At 31.1% G+C, this 21,337-nt stretch overlaps 1 protein-coding gene across 2 annotated transcripts in view; it reads right to left on the reverse strand.

Moving 5' to 3' along the window:
* The window catches only part of LOC130667696 (POU domain, class 2, transcription factor 3-like), a 270,847-nt gene that overhangs the window by 15,453 nt on the left and 234,057 nt on the right, over nt 1-21,337 (reverse strand). For both annotated transcript variants that reach the window (XM_057469483.1, XM_057469482.1), the window contains one exon: nt 475-611. In XM_057469483.1, coding sequence (XP_057325466.1) covers nt 475-611 — 137 coding nt within the window. The remainder of the gene's footprint in view (nt 1-474; nt 612-21,337) is intronic.

Here is a 21,337-nt window from a genome sequence, read left to right on the forward strand (position 1 = left end):
ATTGACTTGATTATTAAATATTATTTTCTTTTATAAAACTCACGATTTTATCAAAATTTCTTTGACTAACCAACACTTAGATAAATGTAATTGTAATGCACACGTAATATCAATAATATGTATAGAAGTCAAGAAAAAGATTTAAAGATTATACATATATAATATTTGAACTAAAAAGTTCTACAGTTTTTGTTATTTATTTATTCATTTTTTTTTTTTTAGGTGGTAAAATTTTACTCAAAAAGATGAACCCTATCCCCATCTGTTTACCACCCATAATTAACTGGTTGTTGAGGTTCACGATCGCACTTGTGTATTAGCAAGGTGGTAAGAATTTTTTGTATTTTATTATATTTTAAACAACTATCAGAATTTAATCATTTTAGTTGAGTCATCCACGCACTTAAAATTTCAAGTTTTCCAAAGTAAATAAATGATTTTATAAATCTTGTAATTTATATAAATTAAACAAACCAGATTAAGTGCACCACGATCAGAATCCATTGAATCATGGTCCAAAATAGCTTCATGTCCATCACGGACATCACTTGCTATACTTCTGTCATCACCACTGAGATCAGGGGCGTCAACATCGTCATGTAAATCGGCATCTAAAATTAAAAAAGAAAATACATAATGTTTACTACTGTATTAATAATTTTTTTTTTGTTTTTTCTACCATTGAATCAATAATTTTTTAAAAATAATTATTGGGTTTACTTTAATTTATGGATAAAAATAATCGTACAATTATTATTATTTTGTGATCGGTATTTATTAAGATGATATCGTATTGGAGTAGTTGTAGGAGTACTGGTGGCATGTAGCCGCATATCCGCAAAAGTCATCCTCGGGTCTTCAATAAATACCATGTTTAAATCACTACACACCGACCCGTCACTGTTCACCTTTGTCACATGAACACTTTTTTCGAGTTCCAGCACGACAAATTAGATTTATCATTGAATAAAGAATAAAATAACAATTATGAAAAATAAAAGTGAAACTAAGTTATTTATCAACATTTCTAGTCTATCGTTCGATTTATAAATCACACTGATCTATATAAATATTAATTTTATTTAAATATCGATTTGTTAATTTATTAATTATTCATAATAATGAAACAAATTATGCACTCACACCGCAAGTATTACGCGGATAATATTAATGCGTAAAAAAAAAAAAAAAATAAAAAATAGTGACACCACTTGCGATTTCAATCCGCGTCGAGGGATCGACGGTGAGTGAATACCAAAGTGAAGCGATGTATATTCTAAACTGAAGAATCAGACCCTAAGGGCAAACGATCCCCACTTATTAACCATAAGTCCTCTATTGGAGAATGTTTGAACGAACTCAAAGCTGATTGGCTTTAAGCAGAACCCTTTAGAGGATGAACTGTTCCCCACTACTAAAAAACAACCCTTCGTAACATCAATCATCGTGTGTTGTGAAGACCTCCCTCGCCACCTCTTTTGATATTTCGTTAACTCTCTCTCACTTAGTACTTTATTACTTCCATAAGTTTCGTTGCACTTTTTTTTGCTGTTAGTACTCACTTTAATATATATATAAAACTACTACTATGATATTTTTTATTTAAAATTGTAATATGAATCTCGTATAATCGTTTGAACGACCAATGGCGTCAAAAGTTTTTTAAACGCCATATCCTGTAACGGTTATTTACTTGTTTTTTTTTTTTTTCTTCTAATAAGTATTTGAATATAAAATCAAAAGGCAGATTTTTGATATAATTTAAATTCGTTTATAATTTCTATTGGAACAATTTTTATCGTGAAAAAATGAATAAATACGTTACGAAAATTAAAAAAAAAATGTATTTACATCTAAAAATATTCAGGTTATATGGAAGAAAATCGATATTGCATACGATTATGAGACCTCAACGGAGAGGTTACTTATACCATCAATAAAAAAAATTTTAATATTAAATTATATGCTTATAAAAAAAAAAGATTTATATGTAAACATACATATAAATATATATATATATATATATATATATATATATATATATATATATATATATATATATAAAACGTTTATTCTGTATAGTCATGCTTGAATCTTCCCATCGAATGAAATCCTGTGAAAAAATATACGGGGAGTACAAAAATAAGACATAGGTAAATGTTGGTGTATTGGAAAGAGAAAGACGAATAATGATAGGAATAGAGAATAAAAAAAAAAAAAAAAAAAAAATGAAAAAACTCCCGAAGACGGTATTTTTTAAAGTAACGTGCGTTTTCATTCTTCATGATTTTCTCTCTTCTTCATGCTGGGGAATTATATCTTTTGATATATATATATATTTTTTTCCCTCAATACCTGACACAGATTCCCTTGAAAAACGAAAAAAACCCAAGACAAGCAGGTAGCCACTATAAGAAAAGAAAAACGTAATAGAGAATCAAGATTGGTGGAATTGCTATAAAATTTTTTTTAGTTTATCAACTGCAATTCGAGTACATACAATGTATTGAGAAAGTATTTCCTTTTTAAGCTCAGTCCCTCATACAATGTTACTTTTCATATTAAACGAGCACACGGGGAAGTTATTCTTGTTTGAAATGCTATAGAGTCATAGTAAAGCTGGACCATATTGGCCACTTGGCAAAAATTGAAAGAAACACATGCCCAAATTACTATGACCATAGTAATTTTTGCATGTGTTTATTTCAATTTCTGTAGACTCACACAGTCCGGATTTATAATGACACCATAGCATTTCAAATGAGAATAATTTATCCATGCACGTACACATTACTTTCCCTTTTTTACACGAAATTTGTATCGCTCAAGGTAACCTAGGGTACGTCATAATTTTTTATTTCTTTTTACTTTTTTTAACACGAAATTTCATCTCATCGTGAGAAGATTCCGTGGGACTAAAGCGGAACAATTTTTTTTTCATTATTTTGGGGTGATTTTGGAAAGTTTTAACATTGCGACGTTGACGTAACGTTTTTTCTCTACCCTTTTCGGAAAAAATACGCCGTGATTTAGATAAATACGTGTGTAAAGATTTTTTTTTTTAGTATATAAGTACAACTCCTTTGACATTTCCAGGTGTAACAACGCTTTTTTATAACCTATCACCGATAACGTAAGGTTAATATGTAACCGTCATTTTCTTTTATTCTTCGTCCCAATGTATATATATATATATATATATATATATATATATATATATATATATATATATATAACTCATGTCCATACTTTTACATCCATTTACCTTTCCTTCTTTTTAAGTTAATTCTTTCTACTTCTTTTCCACCCAACAGACTTAATTCGCGATTTTACCTGAGTAACATAGTGCGATAAAAAAAAAGTTATAACGCCAATTCAAACTTTAAAATTGCAACGGTTTTTTTTACGCCAAGTATCATGACGCCATTATCGAATCCTTCAAGATCGAGAATGTTGTACCCATTAACTGTCATAGATGCTTTCTAACTTTCGTTTAAATCCACGTGATGCACTATTTATTCTTTTTTTTCTTACTATTTAAGCAAGCTAAAAACATATACAAACTTATATAAAAAAAAAAATAAAAAAAAAAAAAAAATGAAATAAATGAACTAACACATGAACGTTAAGAAAAATATTACAATGAAATCCACGATTACGCATTCCAGTAAAATCAATTCATGATAAACGTATTTTCTAACATCGCACTTATCTTCAAAATTTCAAGGTTTAATTTTATATCAAAATTTATATAAATTAAAAACCAAAAATAGTTTAAATTATTATTATTTTTTTTTATACTAAGATGTAAGACAAGTTGTAAAGAATATTAAATTTGAAGCTTATGATAACGTTTGTACCAGTGACACGGTAACCAAAATGCTGACCTGACTATCCATCACCCCCGCATGTACCTATTATTCACAAAAACCGTGTTCTATTCGTTCTATACAATTTTGTCTCGTGTAAGGACCATGGGTCATACAAGAAGCAGCTGCTATTTCTTGTATCTTTCTCGTACACTCAGACACTAAACTCTACACAACATTACATACATCATAAAACACCAAACTTCTGTTCAGACCTGACCTTATGCAATGATATAATTCAGTCTAGGGACATCGTCTAGTCACGCGTATGCATTTTTGTCCTCTCTAAACATGAATAAGTGAAAATAAGTGAATATTCACTAATTCCAAGTGCAAACCGAACCACTAATTTCAAAAAGTGGTTCGGTTTGCACTTGGAATTAGTGAATATTCACTTATTTTCACTTATTCATGTTTAGAGAGTCAGGTGATAGAAAACGTTTTCTGTACCACTTGAAATTTGCTAATAAATTTCGTTTCTTACTTTTTAGAGGTGTGCAAAAAGTATCAAAATAAAATATTACTGCAGTACATGTACAATTCAAAACTCGAGTAAAACAATTCAGATTATTTGTAGATTTTCAAATTTGAATCGTTTTTAAGTTTTCGAATTTCTAATCTTTAAATATCAAAGCACATGAGATAATATATAACAAAGATTTTACGAATAATTCAAATTTTTCGAATAATTTTCAAATTTACGAATAATTCAAACTTTTCGAATAGTTTTAAAATTTACGAATAATTCGAATACTTACCGCAAGTTCAGTTTATTTCACAGAAAAAATATGTCCTACACTGTAAAAAAAGCGGTGTTAAAAATGGACTCATTTCAACTCCGCCCGGTGTTAAAATAAAATTACACCGGTGTAGAAGGAGTAATTCACCGGTGTTAAAAATATCGGTGTTAAATCGGGGTAACCGGTGTTAAAGCGGAGTAAAATCGGTGTAAAATCAGGGTACCTGGTGTAAAAACGGAATAATATCGGTGTAAAAGCGGGGTAACCGGTGTAAAAGCGGAGTAATACCGGTGTAAAAGCAGGATAAACTGCGTCCGCTTGGAGTATTAACTTTAAAGATTATAAAACACAAAAAATGTCAGTTCTTTATGAAAATTAATAAAGAATATCATTTATTAACAAGTATAGTGATCGAGTAAGTAAAAATATTTACAAAGTAAAATATTTTAACACCGGTAAAGAATATATACACCGGCGGCGGCGTTATTTTAACACCGGTCTATAATATTTACACCGGCAGCGGCGTTATTTTAACACCAGAGATTTTTTTTTAACACCGGTACAGAATATTTACACCAGCGGCGGCGTTATTTTCACACCGCTTTCGGTGTTGAAATTTAACACCGCCGATTTTAACACCTACACCGTTTGGACTTACCCCGGTGATTTTTTACAGTGTATGTATTGAATTGTTTTGAAACAGTTTTCAAAACAAAAAAAAAATAGACACAAATAAATGTATACACGACAAGTAATTTGAAGACTGTTAAATAATTCAGAAGTTAAAACTAATCGCGCATCTATAGCCGTTACATAAAATTACAAATCATTATGTAATCATTAAACTACTAATAAATATTTTTAACCACACGCTATTAAAATTGTAAATTTAAAAAAATTTGGGAAGTTATTAGTTTCACCCCGATTTTCGAAAATCGAGATCGAAAGTCGACGTTTTGAGGTTCTAGAAAACTATTTTGATCATTTTCAGAATGATGCTGTACGTGTGTGTGTTTGTGTGGGTGTATGAATGTATGTATGTGTGTATGAGTGTGAATGTAGACACTCTATAACTTTTTAACTAATGAACCGATTCGGATGGTTCTTGCGGCAATCGAAAGAGCTCGTTGGCCATCAACTTTTCTGAAAATTTCAGATTGGTTGATGCAGCAGATTCGAAAATATTTGCAAATTACCAAAAAAAAAATTATATTTATAAAATACATTTATTTTATTGAACATAATCAGGAATAAAAACCCGGGTCAAAAATAAAACTTGATTTAGACTTGGTTTACCAAGTCGAAATTGGGAGCCGTTTTTCACAAGACAAACTCGACTTTTTTTTACGAAGATATGAAATACATTGAGTTTTTGCCTTGGTTTAGACTTAACTGGCTTACTTAGTCACGATTTAAGACGAAAAAGTTGAAATCAAGTCGAAATTGACTTGGTTTAGACTTATTCGACTTAAATCTTAAGACGAAAAAGTCAAAACTAAGGTGAAATAATTTTTGTATATAAAGGCGGAAGTAAGGCAAATAAATAACTTTTTTTCGACTTGGTTCAGCAAGTCAAAAGTAAGGTGAATGACTATCGTGCTCGAAGTAAAGACGAATAAGTTCAAACTAAGATCAAAAAACACGAATAAGTTGAACTAAGTTGAAACTAAGATGAAAAAAGTTCAAAAAGTTGAAATAAATTAAATTTAAGTCGAAAAAGTCGTGATCTTATCGAAAAATAGTCGGCAAATCGATCATTTCAAAAGAAAATAAGGCGAAGCGAGCCTGAATCAAGTTTTATTTTTGACCCGGGAATTTAAAAACCGCTTCTTCATCGATGATTTTCGATTCTTAAATTTTCAAACTTTAGCATAAAACGTAACTTTTTAGAGCTTGAAAAGCTCATAAAAAAACAATTGTAAAAGCATTTTCGAGCTCGAAAACAGCGAGAAGTTTTGGGGGGCCCGCAGGGCCAACCGACGCCCAGAATTTTTTTAAAAATCATTTAACGATAACTCAAAAATAAAGTACCGTTTTAGCAAAAATTCAATAAGTCATCAAAAAAGTCCATATGCATTACTGACACATTAAATCATTAATCGCATAATATATACAAAAAAAATACCTATATTGTTATTTTCACGGTGAAGTCTGATTTTGCGGTAACATCCTTCCTTTTCTTGAGATTCAACACCCGCCTACTACATTTATAACATTTCTCTTCCCCAAAATTCGTTCCTTAACTCGAAATCAATTTGTTATTGATTTAGTTATGCTTGCCGCCCTAATTCGTCTCACGTTTGCCGTGAAAAAAAAAACTTTTCAACGATTCTTAAATCAAAATAACCTCATACAACTATTACATATATACACGGAGAGAAAAAAATGGGAATTTTTCCAATTTTACTTGGGAAAAAATCCTTTGTTGGCATTGTAAATTTTACTATGTCAACATGTGAATTTGTAACTATGTCACAGGGTAAATTTTACTTTGTTACATAGGAATTATTCCTATATCGACAATGTAAATTTTCCTATATCAACATTGGAAAAATAACGATGTAATACAGGAACAATTCCAATGTTAACATGGGAATTTTTTCTATATTAGCATGGGAAAAATTCCCATGTCGACATTAAAAAAATTCTTGTGTTAACATTGCTGCAGCATGGAATTCCTTTAATAACATAGAAAATTCTTCAATGTCAACATGGGAAAATTTTCTATGTTAACAAGGAAATTATTCCCATGTTAACAAAGTAGAAATTCCCATGTATATAAGAATGAAAGATGGAAATTCGATTTTTGTAAATCGGACCGAAACCAATAACTTCCCGAATTTTTGAAAATTTACAATTTTCTTAGCGGGAAGTTAAAAATTGGTCTGTCAGTTGACCCTGCGGGCCAGCCCCAAAACTTCCTGCTGTTTTCGAGCTGAAGAACCTCGAAAACATTATTGTGAATACATTTTCGAGCTCTTCGAGCTCGAAAATACTTTTGTATGCCGTTCTTTTCGAAAAAAATAATTTTTTACTATTTTTTCTCCAACGATATCTCTCAAACGAATAAACCGATTGAGACGGTTGAGGTGGCAATCGACGCGTTTTATCCAGTTCTGAAGCTGATCGAATTTTGAATTCGATTTATCAAGTCGTTTTTGAGATATTTCAAAAAAAATAAAAAAAAAAATTTTTTTCAATTCTTTCGACAACGGTTTCTCTTGAACGAATAAACCGATTTTGATGGTTGAGGTGGCATTCGACGCGGCTTATAAAGCTCTAGAGCCCAGTCCATTTCGGAATCAATCCATCTAGCACATTAAAAGTTATCCAAAAAAAACATTCCGACTAGAAATTATAGTGTGGAATGCCGAAGAATTAGTGAGGGGCAAGTTTGGCTTGCCTAACTTAGCGTTACTTATGCGTTACTTCCTGCAAGTTAGGCGTTCCAAAGATTTCTAGAAGTTGACTTGCCTAGCTCAAAGGGAACTAGGGTCATATATGGCAAGCCGAACTTCGGTAAATCTTCGGTTACCGTTACTTCCTGCAAGTTAGACGTTCCGAAGGTTTCTAGAAGTTGGCTTGCCAAGCTTAAGGGGAACTAGGGACATCTATGGCAGGCTGAACTTCGGTAAACCTTCGGTAAACCTTCGGTTACCGTTACTTCCTGCACTGTAAAAAAGATTCCTGACGTCAAACCAGATTCGTTTGGCTCAAGTACTCCGTGCGTTTGGATACAGCCAAGCGCGTCAAACGATTGAATCTACCGCCCTCTACGTTTGACAGTATATTTTGCTCCAACTAAGAGTTTCTTGAGCCAAGGTCCCGATTCGTTTGAACTAACTCTATAGTATTTGATATAACTCAATAGCTTTTTTCATTTAAAAAAAAATAGGAATTAGTTCAAGTCATGAATGCTGTTGATACAATAATGATTTTCGTTTTACATAAAATAATCAAAAATTTCACTCAAAGTAATTTGTAAGGTCATTGAAGGTATGAAGAATTTTCAGTTAAGTCATAATTTTATTAAAGCAAATGAATTTTAGTGTTAAAAGTAATATTTTTTTAGGTCCGTAAAAACTCTCCTTGCAATTGATTCAATGAAAAATCGAATTGTTTCAAATTTCTGTATTGCATTGATCCAAAAAAAACAGTAATCTGAACCAAGTGGATATTGCCTTTAATTATTTCATCAATAATTAATTAAAAAATAATTTTCTTTTGCATTTTTTTATTTTTGATTTAACTTTTATTATTATTATTTATTTATTTATTTATTTATTATTTTTTTTTTTTTTTTTATCAAGTATTGGGACAATTACATTATATTATTATTATTATTATTATTACATTATATATATTAACACTTTACAAATAATTCTGACACACTCAGTTTTTAGTGAAAAATTAAATAATCGTACTATTGGTATCCGGAGGATTCGAACCCAGTACCCTACGCATGAGAGTCAGACGCTTTACCGCTACGCTACGGAACCTGTAGGAAATTTTTAGTTTAGTTGTGCTTCTAGTACTTTGTTTTCATATTGAATGGATATATACAGTCAATTGCTTATACATTGATCTAAACGAGATAAATATGTGACTCTTTTTATAAATAAATTTTTCTATTTAATCGATAATATAAAGACTTTTATTCAAATATAATTCAATATTTTGTAACGAATACATTTATATTCTTGTCGAATATTTTTCAGTTTTCATGTGAGTGCGTCAAATTACTCCAACAACCTCGTCGGATTCTCTCCCCAAGAAACTTGTCGGTTGACACGACACGTTCGGTATTATAGGAAACTACTTTTGTTTCATTGAAACAAGTGAAGTTGTCAAATTAAACGTTTCAAGAGTTTCAGTTAAATTTCTAAAAATTGAAGAGTTTGCGTTAACAAGTTTTTATTTTTAAATCAAGTACATCCAAAATTTAATTAAAATATATTTTACTATTCAATCAAATGTTACTTTAATTACGGTCAAACTTGAAAACTTTTAACATAAACGCTTAAGCAATTTCTCATAATCGAGTAGAGATTTTCATTCAATAAAAATGATTTTCTTGAGACAAACTAGTTGTTGTTGGTTCAAACGAATTTGGTTTCACTGAAGATGAAATTTGTCAAACTCTAAGGGAGTTTGATGTCAGTACCTTATTTTTTAAAGTGTGGAAGTTAGGCATTCCAAAGGTTTCTAGAAGATTGCTAGCCAAGCTTAAGGGAAACTAGGGACATCTATGGCAAGCCGAACTTCGGTAAACCTTCGGTAAACCTTCGGTAAACCTTCGGTTACCGTTACTTCCTGCGAACCAGGTGAAAATATTTGGCCGAAAAAAAGCCGAAACAGCTTAATTTGGCCGTTCAATTTACTACAAGAATATTTACTGTGCATAAAAATCCGTTGATTTGTTTGTGAGTTGAAAAATTCTAAAAAAACAACATTTTTTTCCTGTGTTATTTAAATGAAAAATAGAAAAAAGGAGCTTGAAGTGGTACTATAATTTTTATTTTTAGTCATATTTTCAATTTTTGGATACCATAACAAAAAAAAATTTTTTTTTTTTTTTTAAACACTCTAAGGACCATACGTGGCCATATATAGAGCCTATATACTTTTTAAACGATTTTATACATAACTATATAACCAAAATTACACACATCACAATTATTTACATACAGGATTTTATAGTGCACGAAAAAAAAAGAAATTTTTTTGTTATTACTAATAATAGATTTTCAATTATATTTTGCTCTTTCAAAGTGATGTATCCTTTCAATCTCATATAGCACAAGTAAACTTAGTAGTCGCTGTCGGTAGCGTAGCCTAGTCGTTAAAGCGTCGGTCTTTCGTGCGTATGGTCCCGGGTTCGAATCCCACTAAATCGTGTGCGGTCGGTTAATATTTATAGCGTTTTTTCCCTAAATTAAAAATTTCTACTCGGTTAGAAATTAAATTGATCACAAATCTGATTGGTTCCCGCATCATTAAAAAAAAAAAAAAAAAAAAAAAAAAATACAGAAATTGAAGTCTTTTTTTTTAATTTTGCCAAGCTTTGGCTTCCAAACTGCCACCGAATTCGGAAGCTAAGCTTAGGACACTTTAGGCTTAGGACTCTTGCAGCAAGTGTGGCTTCCAAACTGCCGCCGAATTTAGAAGCCACGTAACGCTGAGTCTCGCAACTGCGTTACATCCCAAACATCGGCCTCGTTTGGATGCCTCACTTGCCCCAAGTTTGACATTCGGCATGCCTTATTTGGAGCAAACTACCGCATCACTACAATTTCTAGTCGGGATTTTTAAAAAAATTTTATTTTTGGAATATCTCTGAACAAGCCCTACCGATCAAGCTCAATTTTCATACAGCTTCAAGAAATTGACAAGCCGCGTTGAATGACACCTCAACCCATACAGGAAGCCCCAGAGTTGAACGACGGGGCCATGCCTGGGACATTATTGGGAAGCCCACCTTGGCAAACCTATACTGTCCCATGCCCGGGCCATAACTGGGTAATTAGTCTTGGCCATTCCAATGATTACCCAGGCTTGGGCCAAGACTGAATAACCTAGATTTGGCCAAGCCTAGAGTCACCCTAACTTGGGCCAAGTTTGCGTAACCTAACCTCGGCCGTTGGATGGTAACCCTAACATGGGCCAAGACTGGATAACCTAGCCTTGGCCAAGCCTAGAGTCACCCTAATTTGGGCCAAGTTTGGGTAACCTAACCATGGCCGTTGAATGGGAATCCTAACATGGACCAAGACTGGATAACCTAGCCTTGGCCAAGCCTAGAGTCACCCTAACTTGGGCCAAGTTTGCGAAACCTAACCATGGCCGTTGAGTGGTAATCCTAACACGGGCTTAGACTGAACAACCCATTTTTTATGAAAAGTCATTTTATAATATTTTCTTACATCCAGGTAATTTGTGTTGATTAGATTTGCCAGGAGAAAAAAAATCTATATAATTAAATAAAAAATAAAATTATATGTAAATTATTATGCATATCGGCCGAGAAAAAAAAAACTCACGTTCGTTCAGTACTCGAATCACGGACCTTGTGAAGGCCAGCCCACTGCACCCCATGCAGGAGCTGCCAGAGTTGAACGAAGGGGCCCTCCTTGGCTCAGCACTGGGGAACCTAGCTTTGGCACGTCTATATTGGCCCATTCTTGGGTCCAATCATTACCCGAGCTTTGGTCAAGACTAGGTTCCCCTGCCTTGATCATTCAATGGCAATCCAGACTTGGGCCAAGGTAGGATTATCCAAGTTCGGCTATACCTATAGTTTCCCCATCCTTGGGTCAGAATTGGTTAACCCACGTTTTTTATTAATTATTCAATTAACTCATTATTATGGTTTTTAAAATTAATAATTATTTATTTTTGAATTAAAATGTTTTAATTAATAAATATTATAACATTGCGATTAAAATTATTTACAACTAATAATTGAAATATTTTTTAGTTCGTTGTTATTTGCAATCAACAACCGTAATTTTATAATTTTAGTTATAAAAATGAATTTAAGTAAGAAATGAATTTCTACAATAAATGTTATTTTTAATATTGGTGGTAGAGCAAGACAATTCAACTGGGTTCTTGATAAATAATCAATTAAATTTAATAAATTTTATTTTTAAAAATTATGTAATTATAAGAAAAATAATACGAAATTATTATTTTTTTTCTTAATCGAAAATATTTATTTAATTGCTCTTTATATTTCATAAAACCAAGTGGTTGTAGTAAAATGAATCAGTACAACATATAAAAGTTTCAGTTCAACATTAGTAGGTTCGTCCAGTAGCTACCGTTCAAACCTAGCGATCAGAAGGACGGCAGTTCGCGTCCAGAGCCCAGCAGATTTTTTACCGAGTTTTTTCACGTCATTTACCTCACTTAAATAGTTTAAACGTTAATGATCATAAACTCTATTAGGATAATAATAATAAAATTTTTTTTAAATTAAATTTATTTGTTTTGTCGATGCATGGGCCAAGTCTGGCTAGCAAGCATGGGCCACGTCTGGCAAGCAAGCATGGGCCAGGTCTGGCAAACAAGCATGGCTCAGATCTGGTCACCACGCATGGGCCAGCCTTGGCAATGATGCCTGGGCCAATGGTAACAACCAAGCCTGGCACCCTGTTATCATCCCAGACTTTTACCAAAGCTGGGCCATAGCGGGTTTACAAGCATGGGCCAGAGATCGTCAGCATTGCGCCAAGCGTGGCCCATATCTGGCCCCGTCGTATTTTCCTGTATGGGAAAGTACAAAATCGGTTCATCCGTTCAAAAGATAAAGGTATTTACATAAGTACATGCATACATACATGCACTCGGACATCATCGTGAAATTAGTCAGAATAGCTTCCCAGGACCTCAAAACGTCGACATCTGATGAAAATTCGATTTTCGTAAATCGGACCGAAACCAATAACTACCCGAATTTTTGAAAATTTACAATTTTCTTAGCGGGAAGTTAAAAATTTTTTCTTATGGTTTCAAAAGTTAGTCTTAGATATGAAAAAAATCCTCCCAAAAGAGCAGCTCGAAATCTCAATTCTACTAGGAGCTCACCGAATATTCATTTTCCTATTTAAATTGCATGCAAAAAAATTTTTTTTTGTTTTTTAAAAGTAGAAGTATTAAAAAAAATTTTTTTTCGAAAATCGAAGTACATAATCTTGTCGGAAATTCTATTCTCTACAAAAAAGCTTCAGAATGTTTACCCGTAGATCTAACTGAAAAAAAGCTATGAAGCTTTGAACTATATTAAGTAGTGTAACTTCATGTTTTTATTATATTAAACAGTTTTTTGATAGAAATTTAGGTTTTTTCGTCTGAGCTAATGCTATCTGTGAATTTTTTGTTGAACACATGGGAAAAATATTAATTCTTAAAAAAAATATTTTTCTTTCGAAATTCATACGGAAAATAAGTAAGATCTCAGAAATCTTTTTAAAACTACTTACTCATCATACATAGTATATAGATTCACTGTATCTACATGTACGCGTACTAAAATCCGGAAATTATCTTTACGTTAAGTTTTTCAATTCACTATTGTTTCAAGATTCAACTTTTTTTCCGTTAGTTGTACGAAGAAAACATTCAGAAACTTCTTTGTAGAGAATTTAATTTCCTACAAGTCCATGTGCTTCGATTGTCAAAAAAAATTTTTTAACTCCGTTTATTTATAAGAAACAAAACAAAAATTTTTTTTTACGTGTAATTCAAATGAGAAAATTAATATTCGTTGAGCTCCTAGCAGGATTGAGCTTTCGAGCTGCTCTTTTGGGAAGATTCTTTTAATACCTAAGACTAACTTTTAAGACCGTAAGACTTGAAAAAAAAAAAAAGAAATCTTTATTTTGAAACACCCTAATATATACACTTATCCAAAAAATTAGAAGAACGAGAAAATTTTATATATTTTTTTGTGATTTTTGGAAGGCTGTATTTCCGTGAAAAATGATCGTGTCGAAAAAATTTTCTTGTTCCTTTAATTTTTTGGATAATTGTATATAACTTTAAAACCATGAATTACCATATAAATTAAATAAATATTTTAAACAAAATAATATAAGTAAACAACAAAAAACAAAACATTTAATTTTTATTACTCGAGACATACTACACGTGATCTCGCACTAAGAAACATCCCAATACAATGATGCACGATCGCATTAGAGCGTGGAGGGTTTTTTTCTTATTCACGTGTATCAAGTTGGTCGAATGCCTAAACAGCATCTGCTTCTTCCCTGCGTTGTCGTCATTCTCTAGCTCTCTTGTACATGTCTCATATATATACATACTACGCAATAGACTAACAAAGAAGACGTTGGGTCCACCAAAGCTATATACGGGGGAGGTAGAGTACAACAACAAATGGGGAGGATCTTCCGCGTTGCATCGTCACCTGTCAACCAACTCACGATTTTATTAGAGCCTTATTATATCATTCGATTATATATTATATATATATTTCTTCTCCTACTGTATATTATATTTATTACTTCTAATTATAATAATAACGATGGAAACTTTGAATATTTTGCATCCTCTACAATGCAAAAAAAAGTTTCCCGATTAGAAATTATAGTGTGGAATGCCGAAGAATTAGTGAGGGGCAAGTTTGGCTTCCCTAACTTAGGCAAGCCTAATATGCGCCTTATTACATCCGTGTTAGGCAAACGAAGATCGGTTTGCCAAATATGAATGGAATTCGGGATATCTATGGCAAGCAGAACTTCGGCAAACCTTCGGTTACCGTTACTTCCTGCAAGTTAGGTGTTCCAAAGGTTTCTCAAAGTTTAACTTGCCAAGCTTAAGGGAACTAGGGTCATATATGGCAAACCGAACTTCGGTAAATCTTTGGCACCGTTACTTCCTGCAAATTAGGCGTTCAAAAGATTTCTAGAAGTTGGCTTGCCTAGCTCAAAGGGAACTAGGGTCATATATGGCAAACCGAACTTCGGTAAATCTTCGGTTACCGTTACTTCCTGCAAGTTAGACGTTCCGAAGGTTTCTAGAAGTTGGCTTGCCAAGCTTAAGGGGAACTAGGGACATCTATGGCAGGCCGAACTTCGGTAAACCTTCGGTTACCGTTACTTCCTGCGACCCAGGTGAAAATATTTGGCCAAAAAAAGGCCGAAACAGCTTAATTTGGCCGTTCAATTTACTACAAGAATATTTACTGTGCATAAAAATCCGTTGATTTGTTTATGAGTTGAAAAATTCTAAAAAAACAACATTTTTTTCCTGTGTTATTTAAATGAAAAATAGAAAAAAGGAGCTTGAAGTGGTACTATAATTTTTATTTTTAGTCATATTTTCAATTTTTGGATACCATAACAAAAAAAAATTTTTTTTTTTTTTTTAAACACTCTAAGGACCATACGTGGCCATATATAGAGCCTATATACTTTTTAAACGATTTTATACATAACTATATAACCAAAATTACACACATCACAATTATTTACATACAGGATTTTATAGTGCACGAAAAAAAAAGAAATTTTTTTGTTATTACTGATAATAGATTTTCAATTATATTTTGCTCTTTCAAAGTGATGTATCCTTTCAATCTCATATAGCACAAGTAAACTTAGCAGTCGCTGTCGGTAGCATAGCCTAGTCGTTAAAGCGTCGGTCTTTCGTGCGTATGGTCCCGGGTTCGAATCCCACTAAATCGTGTGCGGTCGGTTAATATTTATAGCGTTTTTTCCCTAAATTAAAAATTTCTACTTGGTTAGAAATTAAATTGATCACAAATCTGATTGGTTCCCGCATCATTAAAAAAAAAAAAAAAAAAAAAAAAAAAATACCGAAATTGAAGTCTTTTTTTTTAATTTTGCCAAGCTTTGGCTTCCAAACTGCCACCGAATTCGGAAGCTAAGCTTAGGATACTTTAGGTTTAGGACCCTTGCAGCAAGTGTGGCTTCCAAACTGCCGCCGAATTTGGAAGCCAAGTAACGCTGAGTCTCGCTACTGCGTTACATCCCAAACACCGGCCTCGTTTCAATCCCTCACTTGCCCCAAATTTGACATTCGGCATGCCTTATTTGGAGCAAACTACCGCATCACTACAATTTCTAGTCGGGATTCCGCAAGAGCCCGTATGAAAAAACCATGTACTGTCGATAATATATAAAAAAATATATGGTAAATAACTGACCATATATGGCGGCAAAATTATTGATATTGATTAATATATGATTTATCATATATAATAATTTATACGTTTAATATTATAATAATCCACATCATTTATAATATATGTGATTATATACATGTGATATTGTATCAAAAATTATATGTCCGCTTTATATATCAATTTATAACGTAAAATATAATTTTCATCTTATATGAATCAATTTATAATTTCAATATTATTATAATCCATATAATTTATAATATATGTAATTGTATACATATGATATTACATCTCAAATTATATTCTCGTTTTATATGTAAACGTATAATTACAATATTATAATAGTTTTGATATTATTATACATAAATAATTTTAAAAATACACTCATACCAAAAATTAATGGAACAAAAGAATTTTAGAAATTTTTTAGTGATTTTAGCAAGACTGTAACTTCATGAAAATTAATCGTATCGAGATTTTAAAAAAAGCATTTTATAGCTTGAAATCTCTAGTTTTATATTTGTGCAAATAAATAAAAACATATATCTATATAAATATATATTCACATACATTTAGACAAATATATGTGAATATTTATATAATTATATATTTACATGTATAAATATTACATGTGAGTCATATGATTAAATCATATATCTTATCATATAACTTAAAGTATAGTATAAAATGTTAAAAGCAATATTTATAAGTTAGCATGTAAAAAAAATATATTACTAATATATATGTTGCAAATTATAAAATCATATAATATTTCGGCAAAATTTTGTAGATGGCTCCATATATGACTTCTTATAATTCCATATAATTATCATATATTTTGAATTATACTGAAGCTCATATATTGCTTTTTCAGACGGGAGTATTCCAAAAACGTTTGTCATCACTATCAACTTCCAAATTTAAGACAGTTGAGAAATTCGAATCAAATTTTTATTTAATTTTACAAATTTAAAAAACAAAATCAATAATTCATTTATTTTATTTTATACGTACACTGTAAAAAATTACCGGGGTAAGTCCAAGCGGTGTAGGTGTTAAAATTATCGGTGTTAAATTTACCCCCGAAAGCGGTGTGAAAATAACGCCTCCACCGGTGTAAATAGTCTAGACCGGTGTCAAAATAACGCCTTCGCCGGTGTAGATATTCTTTACCGGTGTCAAAATATTTTATTTTGTGAATATTTTTACTTACTCGATCACTATACTAGTTGATAAATGATATTTTTTATTAATTTTCATAAAGAACTGACATTTTTTGTGTTTTATAATCTTTAAAGTTAATACTCCAAGCGGATGCAATTTAACCCGCTTTTACACCGGCATCACTCCACTGTTACACCTGTTACCCCGCTTTTACACCGTTATTACTCCGCTTTTACTCTGGTTACCCCGCTTTAACACCGGTATTTTTAACATCGGTGTATTACTCCTCCTACACCGGTGTAATTTCATTTTTACACCGGGCGGAGTTAAAACGAGTCCATTTTTAACACCTCTCTTTTTACAGTGTATGGAGACTCGTGTGCAAGTTTTAAAAACTTCAAATGATAGTTAAAAAGAGTTGACGAAAAATTCGAAATGATCTGTTTTCATTTTTTTCATGAGCAAATAAATTTTTAAAATCATTCTTTTGTTAATGAGTTCAAAAATAGTTTTATTAAGAGTGATAGTTTGACATCACTCCGGTATCACGCCGAAAAAAAAAAAAATTCCTATTCACTCCGCAGGTGGAGTGATTTTTTTTTTAAACTTTGGAACTTCGAGTGACAAAATAAATTCGGATAGAAATAAAATCAGTATTCACTTCCAATTCACTCTCGATTTTTTAGAGTACATATGTTATAAATTACATCAAATTTTAAAGTTGACTGGAATGAACTTTTCCATTACGAGTATTTTTGTAATTTTTTTCTAAATATTTAAAAAAAATTTATTCAGTTAGTTTAATGAAAAGTTGAAAAAATCGAGTAGTGCTAAAATTAACTATTTGATAATTATATATACTAGTGTATTGATTACGCAAAAGGTAGGCACAGACTTCAAAAGTCAAAGTTAGGAAAGTTGAAAGAAAAAAAAAAGACTGCAAGGGTGTCTTGGTCTTTGCACTGGTGCTGGTCTGTCTCGGTATTATATATAAAGATGAGAAGAGAAAAAAAGGACATACATATTGGGGTGGTTCATTTAGAACCAATACTTTTTTTTTACTCCCACTTCAAAATGTTGTTGTAAACATTGAAAAAAAAAATTCCCTGCAAGTTTCAGCACCTGATTTGTCAAAAATTTTTCCAGGACTTATCAAATAATGAAAAGAAAATTATTTACTGATTTAATATCAAAATTGAAAGACGTTTGGTCGAATTTAAAAAAAAAAATATTTTATTAACAAAATTAATAAAATCCCTACACTGTTAAAAATAATTTGAAAATTACAATACAAAAGGATTTGAATTTTCATAACTAGATATATAAATTGTACTTTCAATAAAAAAAGCTTCCAATTTAATATACGTAATTTAATAATCAAGCTGGTATTTAAAATTAAGATAAAACATATGAATTTTAATGAACGTACTTAAAATTTATACTTGTTTTTTAAATTTTCAAACCAAGTATTGAAAATTCTAAACCATATTGAATTTTAATAATTCCATTTGAAGTATCATAATACTATAATTTTAAAATTCAAATGCTTGTATATGCAATTTCTGCGCGTGACGTGCTGCGCGTTCAGTAATCAAAGATTGTGTAGTGAAATGTATAATATCTGTGTGAGTAATGTGAGCGGTGTACATTAGACTTTATTATTTTTAAGTTTTACTTTCCTCAATAATATAAAGTAAATAAAACTTGTGACTGAACTGAACATTATTGACAGTATGATAAATGATAAAATGATACAGTATTAAATGTGATATATACTTTTAAAATCATTGTTATTAATTTTCAAAACATTGTATATACCGCAATAAACACATACAATTGTGTTTGAAATATCATTGTAACGATCGTATAGAATTTAAAATACACGCTTTTGAATTTTCAAATAAACGCTTCAGATTTTCCAATACATTTATTTAAAAATTAAAAATAAAGTATTTGAAAATTAAAAAAAAAGTATTTGAAAATCCAAAGTGTTAATTTAAAAATTTAAAAACATGTATTTTAAATTCTATATGAAATCACTAAATAAATTTCAAGCACAAACGTATGTGTTTATTGCGTTACATACAATGTTTTGAAAATTCAAACAATTTTTTTAACAGTGTATATCACGGGAACGAAGAACTTGAGAGACTTAATTAAGAGGGTCTTTGTTGTAGAGAATTAAATTTCTTAAATAATCGTTACCTGCATTTTTACAATAAATTTCGTTATTTAGTCTATATCATGTAGAAACCTAAATTATCATTATCATAATGATTTTCAGAACCAATACAGAAAAAGCAATTAAAGTCTCGGTAAAATTACTACGGAGACTTTTCAAGAGTATTAAACTGCCTACAAAATGCTGCATATGTCGACCCGATCTTAAAATGCGGCTGAGCTATAGAGAATTGAGAAAAAAATCCTAACTTTCTTATGTATTTTAAATAGGAAATCTTCAAAATCGAATGTGAAGCAGTTGAAATTAAAGGCTGAAACTTGCAGGAAATTCTTTTTTCAATGTTTACAACAACATTTTGAAGTGGGAGTGAAAAAAAAATAGTCAGTCCAAATGAACCACCATAATATATATATATTAGGGTGGTCCCTACACAGTAAAAAATATTGTGTAAAATCAACAGTTTGTGTGTTTAAAACGGTTGACACGAAATTTGTGTTGAAATTTCGACACAAACTTTGTGTAACCCCTTTTTAACACAAAGATTATGTTGAAATATCGCCTCAAGAGGGCGCAAAGAATTCCACAGTAACACACAAAATGTGTTAATGAAGAGTGTATAACACATTTATTATGTTACAAAATAAAGTGACACAAGCTTTGTGTTAGTTTAACACACTACAATTTTTAACACAAACCGTTTTTGACACAAATACACAATATTTTTTACCGTGTATGAAGGTTACTTTTGAATTTTAATCGTCACACCCCCTCAAAATCTCCCAAATAATTAAAAAAAATTCCTGTAAAGTTGTAGCTCTCAATTTTAACATTAACCCAGCCCCCAAGCCAGCGGAAGGTTTAAATGGAAAAATACATGTATTTTTTAAAATTAAATTTCAAGTATTTGTATCTCTGTTAACAATTGATGGAATAATTTTAAACTTGACAAGAACTGACTTACTTATATGATTTTCGAAAGGGTTTAATCTAAAATTTTAATAGCATACGAATGAAGTGAAATATCGAAACTTTTCTCTGAAATAAGTTGTAGGAAATAAAATGCTCTACAAAAAATGCCCTCTAAAATTTTCGTATAAAGTTGATGGTTGAGTCAAAAAATTTAAAAAACGTAAAAATTTATCGTCAATCTAGCTTTAACTTCGAATTACTTTTGAAGAAATAAAAATATCGAAAAATTATAATAGACCGTTTTTGTAGAGCGTCAAATGTTCCATAAGAATATGTCTTGAACATTCAAAAGTATTGGTCCCACCGAGAGCTACAAAATTCCAGAGCTTAAAAAATAAATTTTTCCATGTTATTTAAGCGGGAAAAAGAAAATCACGATGCGGCGGTTGTTAATATTAATATTCAGAACTCAAACTTTCACAGTATTTTTTTTTCGTCATTTCCAACAATATTTTCGATATAATAAAGAAAAAAAAATTAGTCGATTTTTTTGAATCAGTCTAATATATATATTAGGGTGATTCGTTTTGGACGACTATTTTTATTTTTCACTCCCACTTGAAAATATTGTTATAGGCATTGAAAAAAAAATTCCCTGCAAGTTTCAGCCCTTAATTTTAATTTTCAGTACTTTATACACTTATCCAAAAAATTAAAGGAACAAGAAAATATTATCAATTTTTTAGTGATTTTTGGAAGGCTGTATTTTCGTGAAAAATGATCGTATCGAAAAAATAAAAAA

The sequence above is a fragment of the Microplitis mediator genome, chromosome 5 (assembly GCF_029852145.1).
Source record: "Microplitis mediator isolate UGA2020A chromosome 5, iyMicMedi2.1, whole genome shotgun sequence".
In the NCBI taxonomy this organism is placed as follows: domain Eukaryota; kingdom Metazoa; phylum Arthropoda; class Insecta; order Hymenoptera; family Braconidae; genus Microplitis; species Microplitis mediator.